This window comes from Rattus norvegicus, chromosome 4, assembly GCF_021556685.1.
Source record: "Rattus norvegicus strain SHRSP/BbbUtx chromosome 4, alternate assembly SHRSP_T2T, whole genome shotgun sequence".
Lineage (NCBI taxonomy): Eukaryota > Metazoa > Chordata > Mammalia > Rodentia > Muridae > Rattus > Rattus norvegicus.
In genome coordinates, this window is record NC_141537.1 from 14,065,102 (window position 1) to 14,090,000 (window position 24,899).

Genomic DNA, 24,899 nt, shown 5'->3' on the forward strand with positions numbered 1-24,899 from the left:
GTGCCCAAATGAGGGCAGATGATGGAGTTAAAAATGGCGGACCTAACCCCCAAATACAATGAATGTGTCCTATGGTGACATCGTTTCACAGGCTCGGGTGTTGGGCACCATGGTGCACACCACAAATCCCACTACTCAAGAGGCTGGAACAAGAGGGTTTGATTCAAGCTCCGTTTGGGCAGAATAACCAGACCCTACCTCAAAACCAAAACAATAGACACCTGGCTTAAGATGCAAGATGAATGACTAGGAATTAAACAAATCCCATTTAATAATAAAACTAGTAATGGACAGTAATCACAGTCATAGTAACTGGAAGATAAGGGACACCAAGGGCTAAGCTGATTCCTTTAGCTCCCCCATCCCATACAAACACACACACACACAAATGGTGACATACAGCAAAGTGTTTAAGTGAATAATCTCGGAATACACAATGCTACAAGAATGCAGAGAACTATATGAAAAGGACAGTAGGCACGCACCATACTCAGCATGACCCAGAGGAGCTCCTCTATGAGACACAGGGTGTTGTGAGGTGACCATCCCATCCACACCTGGAAAGGAAACACGGACTCAAGGCCACAGGAGGCAGAGAACTGGGATTACAGCACTGGAACAGCCTAGAGCCTGGTGACCTCTCAAGTCTATCAACACAAAACCAGGGAAACTGTGTAACTACATAGGAAAGCAAGTTCTCCAGGCCATGAATGAGAATTTAAAAACAAACTCACTTAAAACAAAAACCCAGGCCTGTACTACACATAAAGTTGACTTCAAAATGGCACTTTTGCCACAGCTCAGAAACCTCAAGCAATTGCTAAATAGAAGTGTAGAGGTCCAGTATAAACTGTCTCAGTCTGTGTCCACTCTGGCTAATACTCATGGTTTCTGAGATACCGGTTCTTGGTGACTTGGTTCTGTCACTCCTAAGCATGGGCGTGGCAAGGCAGAGCCTATACGAATCTCAGGGTCATCTACGGTGGACAGAAAACAGGGAGAGAGAAAACAGAGTTCCAGCATAAGACATAGCCCCCAAAGACATGCCCCCAGTAATCTAATTCCTTCTACCCCCCTAAAGGGTCCTAACATGTCCACTGACACGATCAAGTTATGGATCCAGCAATGTATTTATGAATCCATTGATTAATTCAGTAAAAGTGCTGTAAATCCCAATGTTTGGATCCACCATCTGAGAACCAATCCTTCAACACGTGAGTCTTTGCTAGAGGAAATGCTTGACATCTAAATCTCAACAGCCAATAAGTCCTCCAGAACCCTGGCGGGGAAGACACAGAGTCCAGGGATGCTTCCAAAATGTAAGCACACAGGAATGAACACCCAGAGAACCACTCCCCTTCTTATTTCAGATGTGTTCACAATGTGAAAAACCAGTCAAGTCTAAGGGAGTATCAGCTAGGAAAGCAGTCATAAGAAAAGTTAAAATGCAGTGGTGCACGCCTTTAATCTCTCAGGAGGCAGAGGCAGGAGGATCTCTGTGAGTTTGAAACCAGCCTGGTCTACATAGTGAGTTCTAGGATAGATAGATAGATAGATAGATAGATAGATAGATAGATAGATAGATAGATAGATAGATAGATGATAGATAGATAGATACATAGATACATAGATACATAGATAGAAAGATGGAGAGAGAGAGACAGAGAAAGAAGAGAGAGAGAGAGTTTGTCTCAAAAAAAGAGGGACGGAAAAGAGGAGGGGTAGGGAGAGAGAAAGGAAGGACAGAAGGAAGGACAGAAGGAAGGAAGGAAGGAAGGAAAGAAGGAAGGAAGGAAGGAAGAAGGGGAGAAAGAAAAGAGAAGTTAAAACATTAGAAAGCCAACAAGTAGAGTGGGGCTTATCTCCATCTCTGCTCCCTGCCATTGGCTCCCCTTCCCGCTACCTGTACTGCCTGGTTGGGCCTAGGTGAGGATGTGCCTGCTAGGACTAGATGTCCCAGGGAGGCATGGTGCCCCAGTGGGGAGCGGGGAGGGACAGTGGAGAGAGGGATTTGTAAGGGCAAGACTGGGAATTGGGGAGGGGGGAGTGATCTGGATATAAAATGAATTAAAAAAAATTGTTGGGGGGGGAATTGGAAAGACCTGGTGGCATAGTAGTATATGCCTTTAATCCTATCCCTCAAGAGACTATGGGAAGAGGGTTAAGAGTTCAAGGGCAGCCTCAGATACATAACAATACAAAGGGTTAAGGATATAGGTCCTTTGTCATAGCACTTGTCTAAGATGTATGACGCCCTGGGTTTCAGGCCCAGCATGACATAAATCTGAGACAGTAGAACACACCTGTGTTCCCAGCACTTGACAGGTAGAGGCAAGATTGTAAGTTTTAGTCCCTCCTCAGATGCACAGTGAGTTCAAGGCTAGGCTGGGCTACAGGGACCTTGTCTCGAAAGGAAAAAAAATGGAAATACAAGAACAAAATGATAAATATGTTAAATAAATAAAAAGAGAGAGCCAGACATGAGGCATATACCTTTAATCCCAGCACTTTGGAAGCAGACGCAGGGGGATCTCTGTAAGTTCAAGGCCAGCCAGCTCTATATAATGGGTTCTAGGATAACCAAGGCTACAGAGAGACCTTGTCTTAAAAAATAAATAAAATAACGAGGGAAATCAGATAGTATGAAAATTAAATAAGCCTATTTCAAAAAGGTATAATAATTAAAATGTGAACACTAATTTGAAATATTTAAACTTTATTATTACATTGGGGCACTAGGAGCATGAGCACCACAGCGCCCAGTGTAGAGATCAGAGAACGACTTAGTGAAATCAGTTCTTCCCTTCAGCTGTGGGTCTAGAACCGAACTCAGGCAAATACCCTTACCCACTAAGCTATCACGCTTGCTGGCCCTAAGGTGTTTTAATTAATCTACTATTTAAATAACATAGCCAAAAATAGTGAAGCAAAAGCTGAATCTGAGAAAGCTTAACTAGGATCAAATCAATGTCATTAAAAGCTGGAGATCTGAAAGATACAAAGACACACGGGGACAGGCTGAGGAGATGGCTCATTGGGAAAGAACACTCTCTCTGCAAGAATGAAGACCTGAGTTTGAATCCCCAGTAGCCACATCAAAAAGTTGAAGGTGCCTGCAACCTCAACACGAGGTGTCAGAGACAGGTGGAACCAGAGAGCTCACTAGTCGGACCGCCCAGTGAAAATGGAGGAGCTGTGATCCAGTGAGAGACTCTGCTTCAAGGCAATAAGGTGAGGAGAAATAGAAGACACCCAGTGTCCTGCATGGGCCTCTACATGTATGCACATGTGCTTGTTTACACACATACACATATACACACACATACACAAACACACAGAGAGAGATACCACATATACACACAAAAGAACTAGATACACTAATATGCTTCAACAAATGTCTAATAGAAACTCCAGGGGTCCCCATTGGAGGAGTTAGAGAAAGGATTAAAGGAGCTGAAGGGGTTTGCAACCCCGTAAGAACAACAACACCAACCAACCAGAGCTCCCAGGGACTAAACCACCATCCAAAGAGTACACATAGACTGACCCATGGCTCCATCTGCATATGTAGCAGAGGATGGCCTTTTTGGGCACCAATGGGAGGAGAAGTCCTTGGTTCTGCCATGGCTGGACCCCCCAGTGTAGAGGAATGTCAGGGCGGGGAGGTGGGAAGGGGTAAGTGATTGGGTGGGGGGAAGGGGATAACATTTGAAATGTAAATAAAAAATAATCCAATAAAAAAGACACATTCTTATTAAATCAAACAGAAAAAAATATTCCAGAAGAGAGACTAGGAAGAAAGAATTGGCCTAGTTGGTTATATAGGTAAATAAGTTAAACATAGAGGTGTAACTTAGCGAAAATATGGGTGCATAAACACATTTAAATATTCATTTTTCATGGTGAACATTCACAGATAAAGTCTAAATTTGATAAACTGTTTAAATATGTGCAATTTTACTGCTTAGGGCAATGGATCTTGATTCTGGAGTTTTGTTTTCTGAAATAAAGTCTCACTGTGTTGTCTGGGATAGCCTCCAATTCCTAGGCTCAAGGGATCTCCTGCTGACCCTCCCAACTAACTGTAGATGCACGCCACCATACCCAGCCATAGAGATCTGGAAATCAGTCACAGCGATTGGGTGAGCGTTAAGATGTGAAATCAAGAACGGAGAGCTTTGGGAAGTGTTGTACCTCGGCTGACAGCATGCTTGCCAAGCAGACATGAAGCCCCGAGTTTGGTTCCCCAACACCACATAAACCAGGCAGCATCTCCTGGGGGTGGGGTGAGGCAGAGGCATGAGGAGACAAAATTCAAGGTCATCCTTGCTATAGAGTGAGGTTAAGGCTAACCTGGGCTACAATCTATCATACAGAGAGAAAAACCTAAACACACAGCACAACCTCACCAAATCCCACCCTATATTACCAAGTACACACCTGCCAGAGACTGGTCTGGAATGAGGGCCAGTGAAGCCAGTTACTTGGGAAACTGAGGTAGGAAGATCACCAGTTCAAGGCCAGCCTGGGCAATATAGCTAGACTTGGCCTCAAAATAAAAGGCAAAGTAAAAAGCACATACAAAGCCCAAGATTCAAGCCTCAATGCCCACAGATAATAATGAAAATAAACTGATCAAAAAAATTATAATAATGGGGTTGGGGATTTAGCTCAGTGGTAGAGTGCTTGGCCCTGGGTTCGGCTCAGCTCCGAAAAAAAAAATTATAGTAATAAAAGTGGTTACTTTAGGGACTAGAGCAGCAGCTGAGGAAGGGTGTAGTGGCTTCATCATTCGCTCCTTCAACGGGCAGCCAGCTTTATCCAGTCTATGCTCTTTCGACTAAATGGTGCTGGGTTAGCCCACAGAGTCTCTCTCCTTCCATTTTCACTTGGAGAATGTTCTCTTCTTAAAGTATCTGACATTTAAATTCAGCCCCAGTTTGAATCTCTGGCCCTTCCTGCGAGATTTATAGACTGTCTTGTTAAGATTAACGGCATTTCAAGCATTCTTGCTGGAAGATAAGTCTTGCAAGATGTCAGCTTTATGTGGCTGTAACTGCCCTGTACTTAAAGGGTGGGTTCCTACAGCTGCCCTCTGTGTTATATGTTATTCTAGAGTTCCTTAAGAGTCTAATCCTTCCTGAGATCTTCCTTGAGCCCAGCCTCTCTTTTGGCTCCAACCACTTTTCTTTATAAACAATAAATCGTGACAAGTGGGAACATATACCTCTAATCACTATAAGGTAAACAATGCTAGATAAACATTGCCGTACTCAGCCTAAGGCACAGTTGGTGGGGCAGTTAGGATAAGAGCATAGTCTGTGAGCTGAGACAAACCGAACTCAATGCCAGCTGTCCTGAGGCCATCAGACCCTGAGGCACTTTATCTGACCGTGTGGACAATTGACTGCTGTGACTCTGCCAAGTTTCCCAACAGCTACCGGTTGTAACTGGTTTTGACTGGTGTGTTTCATAAGACCCCCCATCAACACAAACTTTTCACACTTTTTAATTCTGTCTGTTTTGTGTGCTCATATAAAGTATGACTAATAATTAATGTCAACACTGCTTAAATATTATATACGTATATGTGTACATATATATATACATATATAATTTTTTTCCATTTGTAATAACAAAATAGTGGAAGAAACCCAAATGAGTATCAGTAACAGAGTAAGTAAATCATTGTAAATATACTAGAAGATGTCATATTCCCATTAGAATCTATGTCTATAAAAACTTTAATGACATAGCAAAATGACTTTAATACAATGCTAAGATAGAAATCAAAGCTGCCAAAATGGTCTCTTGGCCATGTAAATAGACCACGTATGGGTATATTGCGCATATATATATAATTTATATACATTTATAATTTATGTGTACATTATAATATGTGTAATTTATGGATGAAGTATAAGTTTCTAGCTTTTTACAGTGGGCATAATAAAAAAAATAGAATACATTTTATATATCCAAAAAAAATATCAGTCTCATTTCCTGAGCCTTGATTTTTCCTCTTGGTCACAGCCCCAAAACTTCCGCCCATCCCTGTGTGCTTCTTCACTTCCCATGGGCCTGCCCACCTGAGTGGAGTGTTTAAAGGAAGCTGATGCAGCAAGCGTCCAATAATGTGTCCTAAAGCAATGAATGATAACTTACCAGTCCCTAAGTATAACTAAGTTCTAGGTTACAACCTAACATGTAAACAGAAACTCAGTATATTTAAACCCAGTATCAGAAACTCAGTATACATCATTTAAATGAATACTTAAATCAGTATCTCAGCCCTTGTGAAATAGAGCAGGTTTTTAAAAAAAAGTAACTAGGCAATTAAATTTTAATATAAAAATCTGTACGGTGGCACAAGCCCACAGTAGCAGCTGTGTGTCAGACCAAAGCAAGAGGATTTCTTGAGTCTAAGAGTTCAAGACCACCCAAGGCAGCCTAGTAAGCCTCCACCTAAAATATAGATTTTTTTTAATGTATGTGAGTACACTGTCACTGTCTTCAGACACACCAGAAGAGGGCATCAGATCCTATTCAGATGGTTGTGAGCCACCATGTGGTTGCTGGGAATTGAACTCAGGCCCTTTGGAAGGGCACTCAATGCTCTTAACCACTGAGCTATCTCTCTAGCCCCAGATTTCTTATCTACTGAGATGACAATTGCTGAATTATGAAGACTATATCCTAAGCCCTTTGGACTTTATATTTAGCCTCGATGCAGCATTGTAAGTATAAATTAAACACGCCGTGATTCCATGACACCATGATTGCACACTGAACGTCCTGTGGCTGTTTACAACAGGGTTCTCACAGAAAGAGCACCAGGATCTATTCTTACTTAACAAGGCCTCACAGACTTGCCTCCCAGCCAATCCCATGGAAACAATTCTTCATGGAGGCTCGCTTTCCCCAGGTGACTTGTTTGTGTCTAAAAAACTAAGCAGCACAGAGGCCCTAAGACTACTGTCCTCTGATCCTGTAATCCAAAGAAAACTACTCAGCTTCCAGACTCGAAGATGGTGCTCCCTGCTTGTCCATGTCCCTACCGTCACACACAGAATCTGTTCACACCTGTCTACGTGCAAAAGGATTGATGTTTTGAGCAAAAGGTCAAATTCTCTTCTTAGAGTGTTCTCTCTGGAAACCTTGATTTGAGACGAGGGAGCAGAAAGAGAGGCTAAATGGTGGTTGCCAGCCAGGGACCACCAGAAATGGTGGTTGCCCTCAGGGGTTACTGAGGAGGCTTTAGTGAAAGGGAATACAATGTCATTCAGGCAGGAGTAACAAATTCCAAAGAGTTGCAACACACAGTAGCCACAGCTAGCAATGAGGTCTCACACATTCACAATGTTAAGAAGGAGGTAGATCTAATTAAATGCTCTTGTCACAGAATAACAAAGATGTCGAGAGAAAGCTCCCAGAAGTCATAGACGTGTGGAGGGTGTTGAACATAGGGAGGGTTTCACGGATATATACTTACCCTAAATGCAGGCTTTCTTAACTACGCATAGTCTTTGCATTTCAATCATACCTTAACAACGTAATTTAAAAGTGAGCATAAAGACGGAGAACGAGACCCACCAAAGCGAGTAATCTCCACGTGGATCTGACAAGCATTTTTGAGCCTGCATACCAGACACCAAACAGAAACCACCAGAGTGGATTCTGTTTTATTTGTTGTCTGTTGCTGTGATAAACGTCAGGCCCAAAAAGCAACTTGAGGGGAGAGGGCTAACCTCAGCTTAAAGTTTAGCTTCCATCGTGGAGAAAAGTGAGGCAAGAGCTGGAACCAGGAGGTGGGAACTGGAACAGAAACTAAACCAGACACCATGGAGGACTGCTGCTTATTGGCTTGCTTCCTGTCCCACATCATTCAGCAACCACGTTTGTACAGCCTAGGCCCACCTACATCAATTTGTAATCAAGAAAATGCTCTCAGACATGTATGACCCTGGGTCGCTTTGATGGAGGCACTTCTTCAGTTGAGGCTGCCTCTCCTGGGTTGTCAAGTAGACAAGCAAGATCATCATGGCATCATAACAAACCACCACAGGTTGTCCAACCGTGAAGCCGACAGGCTGTGCATTTTTCTGTCTTCGCTGACTGCACAGTAGAACAGATGAGAGCTTTTAAAAAGCCCCGTCCCTGCCGGATTCCCAGAACACTTAGATGAGAAGCCATGGTGATAGAAGCAGGCAGCAGCTGTAGATAAAGCTGCCCAGTTGACTCCAGTAACAGACAGAGCCGGGCTCCAGTGCCCAACACAGAAACAGCAAAAGGCAAGTAACGTTATACAGACTGAGCAGGTCGCTTTTGTGTATTTATGTGTATATGTTTTAGGAATATATGTAATAATTTAGAGACGTGTACATTAATTTTTGTTTTGTATAAATGTATATATGCATATTTGTATAATCATATATATGTTGTTTTGTACAAATATGTGCACATGTAGATAGATAGATAGATAGATAGATAGATAGACAGACAGACAGACAGACAGACAGACAGACAGACAGACAGATAGATAGATAGATAGATAGATAGATAGAAAGATAAAACAGTTAATGAGAAAGGAGGCCATGACTTTTGAAGAAATCAAGGAGGGGTATATGACAGGGTTTAGAGGAAGGAAAACTTATGGAAAATTATGTAATTATATTACAACCTCAAGACATAATTTTTTAAAAAGTAATTTTCAAACCAGCATGGTGATACACATCTATAACTCTGGAACCTGAAATGGAAGGGAATCACAAATTTGAGACTATTATGGTCCTCAAGACAAAACTTTGTCTCAGAACCCAAAATTAAAAAAGGGAGGGAGGGGAAGGAGGAGGGGGGGAGAGAGAGAGAGAGAGAGAGAGAGAGAGAGAGAGAGAGAGGAGGAGAAAAGAAGAAGAAGAAGAAGAAGAAGAAGAAGAGGAAGAGGAAGAGGAAGAGGAAGAAGAAGAAGAGGAAGAGGAAGAGGAAGAGGAAGAAGGGGGGGAATAGAAAACACCAAGATGTATCACTGTACAGCTACATTCAGAGGGATATGACTGCAAAAGACACGGCTACCAGAATGAATAAACTCCAGACAGGAACAGAGACAAATGCTTGCAAATTTTGGAAAGTCCGGACCTCTCGTGGTTTGGCAACAGAAATGTAACATGACACGCAGTTTTCTTATAAACTAGACTGTACCTACAATACTATGCAGAATGTAGAACTTATAGTAGATCCTGGATGTCAACCCTTGAAAATGCAAATCCTTAACAAATCATCTGGGCATGACCACTTCCGAATCACTCCAGTCCTAGTAGTCCCAAATATTGGACAAAACACACACACTTTCAGCGAGCCAATGGCTAAGCTATGAAATACATCTGTGATGGATCTTACCGCCTCGATTAAATCTCCTTAGAAAAACCTATTCTTGTTGAACCAGGCAGAAATCATTATAGAAAACCACAACTAATGAAAATCCAGACTTATTGCAGCCCAGCCTCAAATCAGACATCTACCACACAATTTCTGCCTCTAAGGCTTATATGGGTCATTGTGGAAGAGGAGGTTGGAAAAGGCTAGGGGAACAGGGAGTTTCTGGTGAGATTGTGTCTTCTAGGAACGTCAGGAACTGCACCCAGCGTGATTGCCCAAACATGAACTGAACAAGGACAGCATAAATATCAACTACCATTGTCTCACAGCAGTGGGGGCATCGCTGTGAGCTCCTCCCCATCCACGAGAATGTGGACTGGCTTGATCCTGTGAGATCCCTGAAGCAGCCACAGCTGTCTGGATCATAGCTGCTGTGTGTCCTCTTAAGTGCTGGCAGAATTTTAAGTAACGGAAGCTTTTGGAAACCATACAAATGCATTTAGAAAAGCCACAAATGCTGCAAGGTATTAACCTGATCAAAATTACTAGGTGAATAATTTTGAAGTTTAAAAAAGTAAAATAAAATCAATATTTTGTTAGCTCCTTATTTGAAATTTTAACAAAAGATAATAACAAAAGAAAATCATTTATCATCTTAGAATCCAAATAAAAATTACTCAAATGAAATATACATATTTTGTTTTTATTTTCCCTGAATCTTTTTTTCCTTTTCTTGACTTTAAATTACATTGGATATCACTTTTCCTCAGGCAAATTTGTGTTTTAATTTTGAAGACAATGGAGGTGAGAGAAAGTGGAAAACTTTCCAAAGTGTATCTATTGTTAAAAAGTGTTTGAAATATTGTTTTGTGGCTGTATTCTTTTAAACACAATAGAAGATATTGAAATGATATATATGATGTATATGTATGTGTGTATATATAAATACACACATATACACGATGTATAGGTATGTGTTTATCAATGTGTATATTCTTGCTCTATATATGCTGTGACTATACAGTTATCAGACACATGGTAAATTAAAACACTCATAGACTTTTTTAAAAGATTTATTTATTTTATGTATATAAGTACACTGTAGCTGTCTTCAGACACACCGGAAGAGGTCATCAGATCTCATTACAGATGGTTGTGAGCCACCATGTGGTTGCTGGGATTTGAACTCAGGGCCTCAGGAAGAACAGTCAGTGCTCTTAACTGCTGAGCCATCTCTCCAGCCCCCAGACTTTTTTTAAAAATGGCGAACAGCAAGCTCGGAAGCGTGTTTACTACTAACATACGTCCTTACCGTATTTAAAATTCCCTGCAACACCAGTTTCAATTACATTTAGCAATCGTGTTATTTTTATGCAATATTATATTGATTATATTGTCTGATATCTTAGAAAGCCTCCATTTAAAAATAATCTCATCAGGTTTTAAATTTCACTGTTAATTACCTAAATGCCAAAAAATTGTTCCCTTGTCCTTTCTTAGAGTCTTTTCCATATCTGTTTCTCTGTCTTAGGTTGTAAATTGGTGTTTTACTACCTGAACTGCTTGAATCATCTAAGGATGTTCTAGAATAAATAATTAATAATTTTACCTGGCACACACACTTGCATGAGACACACACACACACACACACACACACACACACACACAAAACAGTGAGAGGTGTGGGGGGAAGTGCACCCACCTCTTGGCTGAGTTCTAAGTTACCTTTGTGAGGCCAGACTTCAGTATTCGTATTCTTTCTTAAGTTACTGAAGAGATTCCAGGCTTAAGCAGAGTCCAAAGCCAGTGTTTTAAATGCCAAGTAAGACCTGAGCCCCTGAATGCCCTGGGGAAATTTTACAATGTGCATATAATCTACCTGGTTATAAAATAAAAGGAAATTTGAAGTTCTAGGAGAAATGAGGGGATGGTAAGTGGCCTTCAGAAACGCAGGTAAATGTAGAATTCCTGTGGTTTCAAGGACTTGGACATAACTGTAAGGACATCATTGGGTGTGGTGAGATCCCAGCAAAACTGAGGCAGGCTCCTCCAAGTTCAAGGTCAGCCTGGGCTACACTGTGAAACAACGTCAGAAGAGGTAGAAGGGGAAGTGGTCCTGTGTCCTCTCCTCTGCTGTGTCTCACTGTCACCGTAGTGATTTCTTAAGTGGCCACAGACAACACACACAGATGAGGGGCCACCAGGAGCCTTGCTAACCCCAAATAAAAGATGTGATCATTACTGGTTCTGCTGGAGAAGTCTCCTTCGCTGGGTTACTGTTCTTGTCTTGGTTTATTTGTGTTGCTATAGCAAAACACCACAAACCATGTCTTCAGCGGGCAGAGAGCAGGCAAACTCCTTCCATCAAAGGACACCAAAGCCCATGTATGAAGACAGAGTCCTGCAGCTCAACCACCCATAACACCCACACATCCTCGTACTCCTGAATGGGCAATTAGATTTCAACACAAACTTTGTAAGCAACCAAAACATCCCACTGGTGGTACTCCCCTAAAACCCTTGCTGCATTCAAAGTGTTTGCCAACGTTCCTGCCGAATTTTCAATCCCCTTGAACGTACGTATTTGTCTTTGTCTGATGTTTTAAGCACAACCCCTCCTTGGATGTGATTCCAGTTTCATAAAACCTAAAAGCCTGACTTCTCACCATCACGGGGCTGTGCTGACCACAATTATCAAGCCACAATCCCAGGACTCCACATAAGACCAGATATTTACTTAACCCCAACTTAACTTACCTCAGGAACACTGAGTTTAGCTGCTGGGTACTTTTCATTAGTGATAACACAAGCCAATGTCACAGGAATAGGAGTTATCTCCCTCAGCGTGAACCACTTGACCCCCAGCTGGGAACTTTAGGAAGTGGAGCCTGGCTGGAGGTAACAGGTCTCCAGGAATGGCTTTGAAGATTGCAAAGGACTCCGTTTCTCTCTCTCTCTCTCTGTCTGTCTGTCTGTCTGTCTGTCTGTCTGTCTGTCTTTTATCTCTCTCCCCTTCCCCTTTCCTTCTCCTCCTCCCCTTCTCCTCCTCCTTCCCCCCTCTTCCTCTGCTCCTCCCTCTCACCCCCACACCATTCTTTTACTCCCTTCTTCCTGGCTACCATAAGGCTAACCACTCTCTTCCACCATACCCTTCTGCTACAATGAAATGAAAGCATAAACTTTAAAAAATAATTCCTCCCATAAGCTGTTTTGCTCGAGGGTCTGATGGCAGTGACAGAAAGCCTGGCTGACACAGACCTCCCAGTCTGTCACAACCTAAAACACTGCAGACAGACGCAGTTTGTTTAAAACCTGACTGTCCCTTTCCAGCCTTACTCCCCTTTTCTCCACTCTGCTCCTTGTGATTATAATTTTATCATTGTCAGGAATGGTTTCTATGTTTTCTTTTAAAGGTGGGATCACTCCATGCAGCTCAAGCTAGACTGATACTATGTAGGCCAGGCTAGACTTGAATATTTTAATTTTTCTGCATCAGCTGAAATCTTCTCACTTTTATTATATATAAATGCCCATTGTGTCTCATTTTTTATTTAAGAAGTAAGTCCTTGAGATTTATTGACAATGACGTGTCTATAGCTACTTTCTTTTAGCTAGTACACATTGTTCCATTGATGTATACAGTGTGTGTTTTTATCACATGCAAGTAGGTATTTCTATTTCTCCAATTACTATTGTAGTTCTCCTATGAATATTCTTTTTTTTTTTTTTTTGGTTCTTTTTTTCGGAGCTGGGGACCGAACCCAGGGCCTTGCGCTTCCTAGGTAAGCGCTCTACCACTGAGCTAAATCCCCAGCCCCTCCTATGAATATTCTTATATGTCCATGCATACAACCACGTTGGGGTTTTGTTCTGCAAATATTTTACTTATATGAGTGCTTTTCAGTGTGTATCAAAGGAAAAGGTAACGATCTGCTACACTGTTCCGAACAGAGCCAACTTTAAAACAATATCATGGTGCCTTGATGGTTTTAACTTGGGACTACTGTGAAGGTCACCAAGGACTTCCTCCATGGGGTTACAAGCCTCAGCTCTGAACAGAATAGCAAATGAAACTTTAAGAAAGAGGGTAAACTATCTCCCAAGACGTGAGGTCAGTTTAAGGACAATCTTACCATCATCCCTTCTGTTTCACACAGCTGCTCAGTCTGCCTGACTTCCACTTCCCCCTAATGCAGAGCTAGGGGAATGGATTGAAGGACCGCCATTAACTTTAACATGAACTCTTGTTGAACATTTACACGTTACCTATTTATTGCTCTGAGGGGGGAATAAATAAGGTTCATGGTTTGTTTGTTTTTTCATTTGTTTTTGCTCACTATATTTGTAAGGGAGCACAGCTCTGCACAACAATATGGGATGTATTCTGCAGGTCGGAGAAATCCTCAGAGTCTAGAGCCTCCCGAGGAAAAGACAGCCTTTACCATCTAAAGTGGGTTTTTTATTTTCTCCCTAAGTGGCCATCCAGAAATGCTTGTCTCCTGCTGTTGGTGAACAACCGCAGACCATGGATCATGCTGAAGAAAATGAAATTCCTGCAGAGACCCAGAAGTACCTCGTGGAAAGGCCTATTTTCAGTCATCCGGTCCTCCAGGAGAGGCTGCACGTCAAGGACAAAGTCACAGACTCCATCGGGGATAAGCTGAAGCAGGCATTCACGTACGCTTAACCATTTCCTCCTCCGCGGCGTTTTGTGCGAGCGTCTCAAGGTCACGTGTGTAAAGGAGGGTTATCTGGCGAACTGGAAGAACAAACGGGGAGCACTGCCAGTTTGCAGAGCCACCCAGGGCGGTTCAGCTGCTGTCAGGGTTTTGGTTGGTCACGTGAGCACCGTGTATTTCACCACAGGTCCTAGTTTCAGGTCTGTTGCTCTAATAAAACAGCTTGGAAAAACCAATGTAAGGGAGGAAAGGGGTTCTTTAGCTTACAGTTCCATTACTGTAGGCAGTCAAGGTAGCAAGCATCCGATCCACAGCCAAAAGCGGAGGGTGGATACACAGGTGGATCCTTGGTAGCTTGCTCCTCCACACCGGCTTGGCAAATGGTCCCACAACAGGCTGGGTCATACTACCATTAACAGTCAAGGCAACTTCCCCACAGACAAGCCTGTGGACGAATCAGATCTAGATAATTCCTCATTAAGACTCTCTTCCCAGATGATTCTAAGTTATGCTAGCTTAATTAAACTAACCAGCATACCAGGTTCATAGATTTGCGACTGTGCCTTACATCTACGTAAAGGTTTACATCTGTTCTCAAACTCTCCACAAAGCTCTAAAGCATCTACCTCCCGAATTGTCACCCAGGGATGGGTCAGCCTCTCTGTCCTTGTTCCCATCCGTGGCTCCCAGCCTGTTAGGAGCATCTTAATTGCTAATGGTGGATTGTCCCTTATCACTCCTGGAGTTGAAGGATAGAAAACCCCTCATTGTGAGGTCCACAGAGGCGTCCCTCGACATCAGCTGGGTCTGTGTCTTTGTCTTCTCAGGTGCACTCCTAAAAAAGTAAGAAACATCATCTACATGTTCTTGCCCATCACTAAGTGGTTGCCAGCATATAAATTCAAGGAGTATGTGCTGGGTGACTTGGTCTCGGGCATAAGCACTGGGGTGCTTCAGCTCCCCCAAGGTTAGTATAACTCATTGCTCTCTCTTGTTCTGGTGTGTGTCCGTCTGTATATCTGTCCATCCTCACTCTCTGCTTCTCTCTCTGTATGCCTCTGCCTCACTCTGTCTCTTTCTATGTGTCTGTGTGTCTGTCTCTCTTTCTCTGTCTTGGTCTATCTGTGTGTGTGTGTGTGTCTGTCTGTCTGTCTGTCTGTCTGTCTCTCACTCTTTCTATCTCTGTATGTCTCTGCCTTACTCTGTCTCTTTTTCTCTATGTGTCTGTGTGTCTGTCTCTCACTCTTTCTCTCTCTCTCTCTGTATGTCTCTGCCTCACTGTCTCTTTCTCTCTATGTGTCTGTTTCTCACACTCTTGCTCTCTGTCTCTGTCTATCTCTCCCTCTCTTTCTCTCTTTCTCTCCCTCCCTCCTCTCTCTCTCTCTCTCTCTCTCTCTCACTCTCTCTCTCTCTCTCTCTGTGTGTATTTCACTGTTTGTCTTGCTCCCTCAAATAACCATTTAGCCCATGTTCTTCATAGTTTCAGATTCATGGTTTGTTCTTTTTGGTTTTGGGTTTTGTCATACTGTCCCAGTAACTTTTACCTAATTTTAAACTAATTTTTCAGAAATGTAATCTTTAAGAAGCCTTGGGGTCATTCATGGTAGAAAGCGATGACACTGATGAAGATCAGTCAGTCGCCCAGTCAACATTTTACTATAGTTGCAGTAAAGTTCTTGCTTCTAGGCCCATGACATAACTGAGAGGAATTATGGCATGCTGAATTTCCCTTACAACTCCATGGTTTTATCTGTAATATAAGAATGTTAGAAAATATCAACTTGTGACCCAGGCCTGGTGGCACATGCCCTTAATCCTAACACAGATGGATCGCTGTGATTTCAAAGCCAACTTGGTTTAAATATCAAGTTCTGGATCAGCCAATGCTACACAGTGAAACCCTGTCTCAAAAAGAAAAAAGAAAGGTACATACATATTTTTAAACTATAAACATCATAAAGGAAAAGACAGGACACTGGAGATGACAGGGGAGCTAATTTAAGTAAAGAAGTATTGAAAAGTTGTTTGGAAAAGTGGACTCAACGATGCATTAATACAAGCAACTGTAATTAAATGACTTAGTGGATCACACGAAAAAAAGAAGGCCTCAAAACAGAAAGGGGTTGTCATAAAGAAGAATTGAAAAAAGAGGGGGAGGGGATGAGAGTGTAAGAGAGGGGGAAATGATCAAAATTTAGTATAATGAAATTGTAGAAAAAAATCAAAAAAATTTAAAAGCCAATGTGAGCTGAGCTCAGGTAGGTGAGAACAAGGGGACAAGCACTTCAGAAGGGACATTGTGAGTCAAGGTCCTGAGTTCAATTCCCAGCGACCACACGGTGGCTCACGACCATCTATGGTACCCTCTGCTGACCTGCAGGCAGAACACTGTATACATAATAAATAGATAAATCTTTGTGAAAGAAAGGAAGGAAGGAAGGAAGGCAGGAAGGTAGGAAGGAAGGAAGGAAGACAGACAGACAGACAGACAGAGGTTAGCCTGGCCTGGTGGTATCAGCCTGTAACCCCTGCTGTTCAGAGACTGGGGCAGGAAGATTATGTTAATGGCCTCCCCAGTCTACAGAGAGGAATTCTGCAAGGAGTCAGACTAAATGGAAAACAATTTAAAGTCAGGCACATGTACTAAGCTACGTGAGCACCAGGATGGAGGGACGAAAACAAACCTTGGTGGCAAAGGGAAAAGGCTTGCTGTTGTATAGTGAGAAGCCGGAACACTAGAAAGTCAATGGTTTCCACTCAGAGTTGTTAAATTAGGCAATGACAACTGGAATTTGTGAACCCACCCTGCAGAACACCGGGCACTGACACACTGTCCACTGAGTCTCTCAGTCAGTATCAGTTCCATCCTTGCTCTAGGGACTGCTGTGTGTCGTAGGATGCTAGCGGCTTGCTGGCCTTTGACCCCACGCCATCACGATGACAGTGTCTCTAGAATGTTCCAGAAAAGCAGGACAGGTATTAGTCCTGGGGTGATTGCTCCTGGAGATGACACCAGGAGGGGGCAGTAGGGAGCAGGGGCCGCCCCTCCCCAGCCAGAACCTTGGCTAGAAATCACTTTTTAAAGGACCAGGACTAGCGTGACTGCACCATTGCATATGAAGCAGGGATGCTTTCTGACTCTTTGGTTTGCTGGCCACTTTCCTATCGAAGAATTAAAACACAGTCAGTGCATTTTCCAGGTATCCTAGAAATCTCTCTGAGATCTCACAGGTCTCACCTGTGGCAGAAGGCAGAAAAGCCCACCCACGCAGACGGGAGGTGACAAGGCAAACCTCCTGATTCAGTTGCTTGCCTCACTGTGGTGACAAAATATGGGACAAGAGTACCTCAAGGAAATCCCACTTTGGCTCAGTTCAGGGCACAGTCTGTCGTGGCGGGGGAAAGCTTAGCAACAGCAGGAGCTTGAGGCAGCCAATCACATTCCGTCTACGGTCAGGAAGCAGGGGGAGATGAACACTGCTGCTCAACTGGCTTCCTTAAATCAGCCCAGGTCCTGGGGAACGGTACAACCCACATTTTGAATGGTTTTCCCACCTCGACTGACCTCATCCATATAGTCAATCCCTCACCGGCTAGCCTAGAGGTTTCTCTTCCGTGAGTCTAGATCCTGTCACGTTGACAGTCGGTGTTAGCCAACATCCTGCTATAGCCTGGACTATGCAGACACCAGATTGTGGGGTTGAGGCAGACCCACACACTTACATTAAGGTGGGTACCACACGCTCCTCAGAAACCAAGGAGTGAAAAGGAATGCTCTGCTGTTTGCTCGCCATGACGCCATGTCTGCTCTCTGGTCCTGCAGGCTTAGCCTTCGCGATGCTGGCAGCTGTGCCTCCGGTGTTCGGCCTGTACTCCTCGTTTTACCCCGTTATCATGTACTGTTTCTTTGGAACCTCCAGACACATATCTATAGGTAAAAAAAAAAAAAAAAAAAAAAACAACAACAAAAAAAAACTGATATTGGGCGACCTAGCCCAAAGCGACTCCTCCAAGCTTTGCAGTGTGATTGTCACTATTGCTTTAATTGCCTTCTCTGTGTGCCTATCGTTGTTTCCAAAACGCCACTGCACTCTGCTGAGGCTGTATGTGGGAAGTCAAGCTCCTGCCCCGACCAGGTTCATTCTCTAGCAATAAAAAAGCATCCCTCTTCTTCCTCCTCTTCTTATTCCCCCTCCCACTTCTCCAAGATTTCTAAAATTAATAGCATTCTTATAATCTTGGGTTAATTACATGGGCAGCTTTCTTGCTTAAGAGAGCAATTACTGGATGCTATACAACGAGATTAGGGCTTTATTTCATAGCACGCTTGGCTCGTGTCTGGTTTTCCTTCTTATTTGTTTTAATAAGCTCAGGGTTTCTAATCCCATCGGGCGTACGTGTGTTTTCATCATACTTTAAGCCCCAGGTTCTCCACGTTCTCTCTGCAGCGCATTTGGGAACGGATTCGTGGGAATTTAATTATATCAGAGCTTTGTGAGGCCGGGAGCAGCGAACACACTTGTACAGTGTTTCAGATATCTATTGCTTGGCGACAAATGCTACCCAACGTTAGAAGCTTATATTGTATATCGCTTTCAAGAATATAAATTTAGGGGTTGGAGATTTGGCTCAGTGGTAGAGCACTTGCCTAGGAAGCGCAAGGTCCTGGGTTCGGTCCCCAGCCCCGAAAAAAAAAAAAGAATATAAATTTAAAATTTGTAAATAAATGGGATTTGTGAAAAGACAGTCATGTTACTATCTCTTCTAAAGCCAAGAAGAGGCCAGCATTTCAGAAGGACTTACCCAGGCAACTCCCTGCCCCCCTCTTTCTCCTAGCTCCTCCCTTTCTTCTCCTTCTCTTCCCCCGATCTTCTTTTTTTGAAGATTTATTTATTTATAAGTAAACTGTAGCTGTCTTCAGACACACCAGAAGAGGACATCAGATTCCATTACAGATGGCTGTGAGCTACCATATGGTTGTGAGATTTGAACTCAGGACCTCTGGAAGAGCAATCAGTGCTCTTAACCACTGAGCCATCTCTCCAGCCGCCACCACCCCCTTCATCTTTTATCCATGCGGTCTCAGGAACTGTCCACACGGCCTTGCTAGAGCTTTCTCACACATGGTGACCTAGGTTCCAGCAGAGGTTTTGAAGCTTTTGAGCCAGTAAAATGACTCAGGAGCCTGTCTGTAACTGTGGGCTTTTCCACCCTCGCCTCTGTTCCCAAATAATGACTCAGAGACTTACTTATGTTCAATATTAGGCCATAACTAGCTTGTAACTTATATAATCTGTTTAATCTATTCTATGTCTGCCACATGGCTGGTTACTTCTCCTCAGTTTCACGCATCCAACCTCCTCCCAGGTAGTGGTGGTGGGGAATCTCTCTTCTACTCTCTCCCAGAATTCTAGTCTCTCTACTAGAACTCCCACCTTCTATTTCCTGCCTCTTGCTAATAGGCCATCAGCTTTTTATTGGCAGGTGATGCTTACACACAGAGCACACGAGATCATCCCTACATGTGTCTCAATGACTGATGATCTGAGTTCAATCCCTATGACCCACTAGAAGGGAAAACCTGACTCCCATAGTAGTCCTGTGATTGACATACATAAGCTATGGAGCAAAATGCCTACTTCTTTCTCTCATATAGGGGTGTGTGTGTGTGTGTGCACGCGTGTATGTGCATGGCTACATCAAAACTCCTTTGCAAAGTACATGGGATGGGTTCTATGGCTTAAGTGCCTAGGACCTGGTATGTTCTCAGTCATGTAGATAGCATAGACGTCACCAGGTAACACAGTACATGTGACATCTCTCCTAACTATTGAGTGAGGAGCAAAGTTCAAGATAAAAGTCTAGGAGGGAAGACTTTTGAGTAAGTGTAATATTTCAGGGGGGTTCGGTTGTGTCCCAGCCCTAAAGATACACACATGACCAGGCTGTTAACAACATTCACTCCCAGCCTTCTGGGTGGGAAACAAGTATATACAGCCCTTCTGTGGAAGAAACAAGCCTGCGTGCCTCACTTTCCTGTTTTCTCTGGTGCTTATCTGTGAGCATGCAGATCCGAGAAGTCACTCAGGGCTCCTGCTGCTTCATTATCTTGGTTAAAATTAAGTTATAGGCCCCTGAGCAGAGATCACTCCTGATGATCGCATCAGTGGCTTCATTCCTCAAGCTTCTGATCAGAGCTACTCCCCTGCCTCTGTTTCAGGTCCTTTTGCGGTTATTAGCTTGATGATTGGAGGTGTGGCTGTCCGCTTGGTACCGGATGACATCGTTATCCCAGGAGGAGTAAATGCAACCAATGGGACGGAAGCCAGAGATGCGTTAAGGGTCAAAGTCGCCATGTCCGTTACCCTACTTTCAGGAATCATTCAGGTGAGACTGCAGTGTGGGGAGATGGACTCTGTCTGTCCATCCATGGAATAAACGCCTAATGAATTCTCTCAGCTGGTCTCACAGTGTGCGGGCAGAGGCAGACAGCAAGACCCCAGAACTGAGGGCTCCAGACACTTCAACTACCTGCTTGCCGGTGCTTTAGCTGTGACTAAGAATGCCTAGCGAGCTTCCCTTGAGTGATCTGAAAGCAAAAGGAGTTTGAGGGAGTGGGTGGTTTGGGTAAGAGGCCTCCCTTGGGGGCTTGGAGGCAAAGACCTGTGTATGAAGCATGGTCTGCATGAGTGAGCCCCTCCCAGCAGGGTGTAAGCCTGGGTTAGCGTCACATTCTTTATAACCAGTGATGTTAGCTGCTGCACAGGTCTACGGGATTAGTCAATAGCGTAGAGAGAAATGCACAGGTTTCCCGTTGGTTGTCATTTCCTGACTCACCGTGCCACTTGTTTTGTTCCTCTGTCATTTTTTAAAAACCTAGTTTTGCCTAGGTGTCTGTAGGTTTGGATTTGTGGCCATATACCTCACGGAGCCGCTAGTGCGAGGCTTTACCACGGCGGCGGCTGTGCACGTGTTCACCTCCATGTTAAAATACCTGTTTGGGGTCAAAACTAAGCGGTACAGTGGGATCTTCTCAGTGGTGTATGTAAGTAAGAGACTCGTGACTCCCTGGTTCTGGCTCCCTACCCCTAACCCTGTTCGCTTCTATGTATCTTTTACCTTCAAGGCTTCAAAGGAGAAGACTTAGTTATTCTAAGACTTTCTGGGAAGACGGCTGCAACCATGATTAGACCCAGACATCCACGTTGTGGATATGTGATTCTAAAAGGAATTTGTGCTTAGGTTCCTATCAGTGGCTGCACCAGTCACTCTAATTAGGTGCAGAGATAGATAGATTTTAAGAGAAAATTATGTTCTTGGGAGAGAGGGGTGCAGATATTAATAATACTTTATGATATAATAGGAAACTGAGTGTGGCGCTCTGCACATTTAATCTCAGCACTTGGAAAGCAGAAGCAGGCAGATTTCTGTGAGTCTGAGGCAAGCCTACTCTACGTAGTGACTTCCTGGTCAACTGGGGCTTTGTAGTGAGACCGTCTCAAAAAACAAACAAGTAAAAGACATAATAGGAAAGTACATCTCTCTTAAAGGCTGCCTATTCAAGCAGGCAAAAATAAGTAAGGCTGTAAGTGGTTTAACTAACATAAGTAATGGGTTTAATAAAACATGTGTAGACTATACACCACAGAGAAAGCAAAATGGATTGCAAGAGCATAGCAAAAATAACTGACCAAATTAAAGTTTATTATATGACGTTGATAACAAATTCTTAAATTCAACATTTTTTTCACACAATCCGATATAGCTAAAAATCATTCACAATACAGTTCCCCAAATCCTGAAGGGGGACAAGAGAGGTGTCGCAGATTTTAAGAGCACTTGTTACTGGTGCAGAGTACCAGAGTTCAACACCTAGCACCCACCTCAGGCAGCATAACGGCCTGTGTCTCCAGCCCCAGGAGATGCAATGGCCCGTTGCGGATTCATTAGGCACACGGAAACATGAACACATGCACACGCTCATGCGTGCACACACACACATACACATACACACATACACAGAGAGAGAGAGAGAGAGAGAGAGAGAGAGAGAGAAGTTAAAAACAAAACAACTAGTACTTGTTTAGAATCCAAGAAAAAAATGCATTTCTAAATGGCCCCTGAAGTAATTGTAGCCAGTTGACTACTACAAAGGACATTTTCAGACCCTCAGCCATAGCCTCTGCAGGCCTGTGCATGCCAGACCCTTCTCTAGGCAAGATGGTGATCTGAGTAGACGCGGCCTGACCTTGGAGCTGGCAGTCCAATGGGAAGATAGCTGTGGTAGCCCATGAGTTATTCAGCTCATTACAAGTATGTTAAATGCTACAAAGAGGGGAGCAGAGAGCTCAGAAAGTACAAACACCTTTAGATTGGGGTTCTGGGACAGCCATTTTGAGGTGCTGACATTTACATTTGAACCCTCAGTTGACAATACTGGAATCAAACTGTAAAGATATCCCATAAGTTATTGATTTCTTGTGACAAGTGGAAACACACCTCAGACTCTGAGACTTCTCAGAATGACTCGTCCCAGAGAATATGCAGCCTGCGTGCGGCCTAGGCTGTGCAGCCCAGGTGTGGGGGCCTCTCTCTTCTGTTGGTGTCAGATGAAATGATTATATTTGGGGTATCCAGACCATAGCTCTAAGCTATGACTAAGTAGCTTTCTTCTCTACCTCTCCTGGGCTTCTTTCTAAACATCTTTCCCTGGCTGCAAAGCCTGCCTGGCTTCACTATCAACTTCTCGTGACGATTTCTTCTTAAAAAACAAAAACAACAACAACAAAAAAAAAAAAAAAAAAAAGCCTTCTCTAAAGCTTTGCCGTGTTTTTACCTCTGAGTATCCTGCAGTGCTGACCCTGATTCTTTCGTGATGCTCACAAGTCAGCCCCAGGGTTGTTCTTTCTGTATGTACAGGAGCTACATTCAGATATCAACAGATCAAAAACGCCATGAGCCTTGCCCAGTGGAGCACCCCTGACATACTGACACTCTAGAGGACCATGAGTTCAAAGTCGGCATGGACTTCGTAGTGAGCAACTGTCTCAGACAAAACAACAATGAACCTATCATGCTGCCAGATAAGAATTATGAATATAAAATATTCATAATTACAGTTAGGTAAAAGAAAAATGCCTCCTAACCTGCGGACGATATAAGGAGAAATGCTTCATCCTAAAACCTTTCAGTTAGTGTGCTAAGGCTTGAACCCGGGGCCTGAAGCATGCCAAATATGTATTCTGCCACTGAAATCTTACTTGCTATGTACTTTTAAAATATTCACTGACTACTTCAACTCAAGTCGCTTTTAAGCTGAGGCTCATTGGGATTATTTTGGATTTTTTTTCCTGTGTTAAACTATACCTGACAGGAAGTTAGGCTGAGAGGTGCCTCGGCAGTCAAGAGCCTCTTCTGCCCCTGCAGGAGACCTGGGTTTGATTTCTAGCACCCAGTGGTGCCTCACAACTGCCTGTCACCCCAGCGCCAGGAGATCCAATAACCACTTCTGACCTTCACAGGCTCCCATATGCGCGTTGTTCAAGTACACACACTCGGGCGTACACACAGACTCAGTCAGTATTTTAAAGGTTCACACGACTTTTAATTCTTTTTTTTTTTTTTCCGGAGCTGGGAACTGAACCCAGGGCCTTGTGCTTGCTAGGCAAGCGCTCTACCACTGAGCTAAATCCCCAACCCCGCCCCCATGACTTTTAAATACACAGTGCATTCTTTTGACCACGAAGCTGAGGTCGCCCTCCATTCTGGAACCTTCCTGAGCAACGGGGATGGAAGCGTCCCACTCAGAAAGTTCCCACCCCTTTCTCTCCACCCAGCCCTGCTAGCCTCTGTCGCCCCTGTCTCTGTGGACTGCCTGTCTGGGGACCTCACGCGTGTTGACTCATGCGGTCCAGGAGCCGTTGCTTGACGTAACGTCCGGTGTTCACTGTGTTACAGAGTACCGTGGCTGTGCTGCAGAATGTTAAAAACCTCAACGTGTGTTCCCTAGGCGTCGGCCTCATGGTTTTTGGTTTGCTGTTGGGTGGCAAGGAGTTTAATGAGAGATTTAAAGAGAAACTGCCAGCGCCCATTCCTCTAGAGTTCTTTGCTGTAAGTACGAGCGCCTGATCCCGCAGGGGATTCTGAAGCCAGTGATTGGGGGACAAGGAGCTGGAGGGTCCTCATCTCTGCCCTGCAGAACAACTAAAAAAAAAAAAAAAAAAAAATTGTAAAAAGAAAAATGCTGTAAAATGAAGATATGGATAACCTTTAAAATCTAAGCGTAAGGCCCTGGGTTCGGTCCTCAGCTCCAGAAAAAAAAAAAAAAAAAAAAAACCTAAGCGCAGATACAAATAAATGCACACTTTAACATTGGTTGCCTATGAAAGGTGGGATGTGGAAGAATTTGGGTTTTTTTTTAAATTATGTTTTTTTAAATATCACGCAGTATTTTAATTAACCATGATAACATCAATACCTTTACTTACTATAATAAGGTGACTTCCACTTTGAAAAGTCAAAATCTCCCCAATTTTCTTTGTTTTCTGGTGCTCCTAGACTGAAAGAAAATGTCTCAGGGCCTCACATAAGTCAAGTCCAAATGTCTCACAACATATTCATGACTGAAAAATTAGTACCATTTTATAAAAAAGAAATGTGCAGATAAATTGAAATAAACAATACTAGGTCCTTAAATGACCACAGTGGTTTGTTCATGGATGCGCGCCTGGAGTGGGCCTTCCACAGCCGCAGACCTGGAGTCAGAACGAACACCACTTCCACATTCCTCTTCACAGAGAGCATCCACAGAGCACCCAGGTTTTGTGACAATGTGACAGTATCAGA

At 43.4% G+C, this 24,899-nt stretch overlaps 1 protein-coding gene across 3 annotated transcripts in view; it reads left to right on the plus strand.

Annotated features, from left to right (window-relative positions):
• The window catches only part of Slc26a5 (solute carrier family 26 member 5), a 61,493-nt gene that overhangs the window by 10,175 nt on the left and 26,419 nt on the right, over positions 1–24,899 (plus strand). Inside the window, exons 1-7 of one of the 3 annotated variants that reach the window (XM_087659479.1) lie at positions 8,182–8,291; positions 13,851–14,052; positions 14,882–15,021; positions 17,878–17,988; positions 20,275–20,441; positions 20,935–21,099; positions 24,012–24,164. In XM_087659479.1, the coding sequence (XP_087515605.1) occupies positions 13,901–14,052; positions 14,882–15,021; positions 17,878–17,988; positions 20,275–20,441; positions 20,935–21,099; positions 24,012–24,164 (888 nt within the window). In that variant the 5' untranslated portion in view covers positions 8,182–8,291; positions 13,851–13,900. 3 annotated transcript variants of the gene reach the window in all.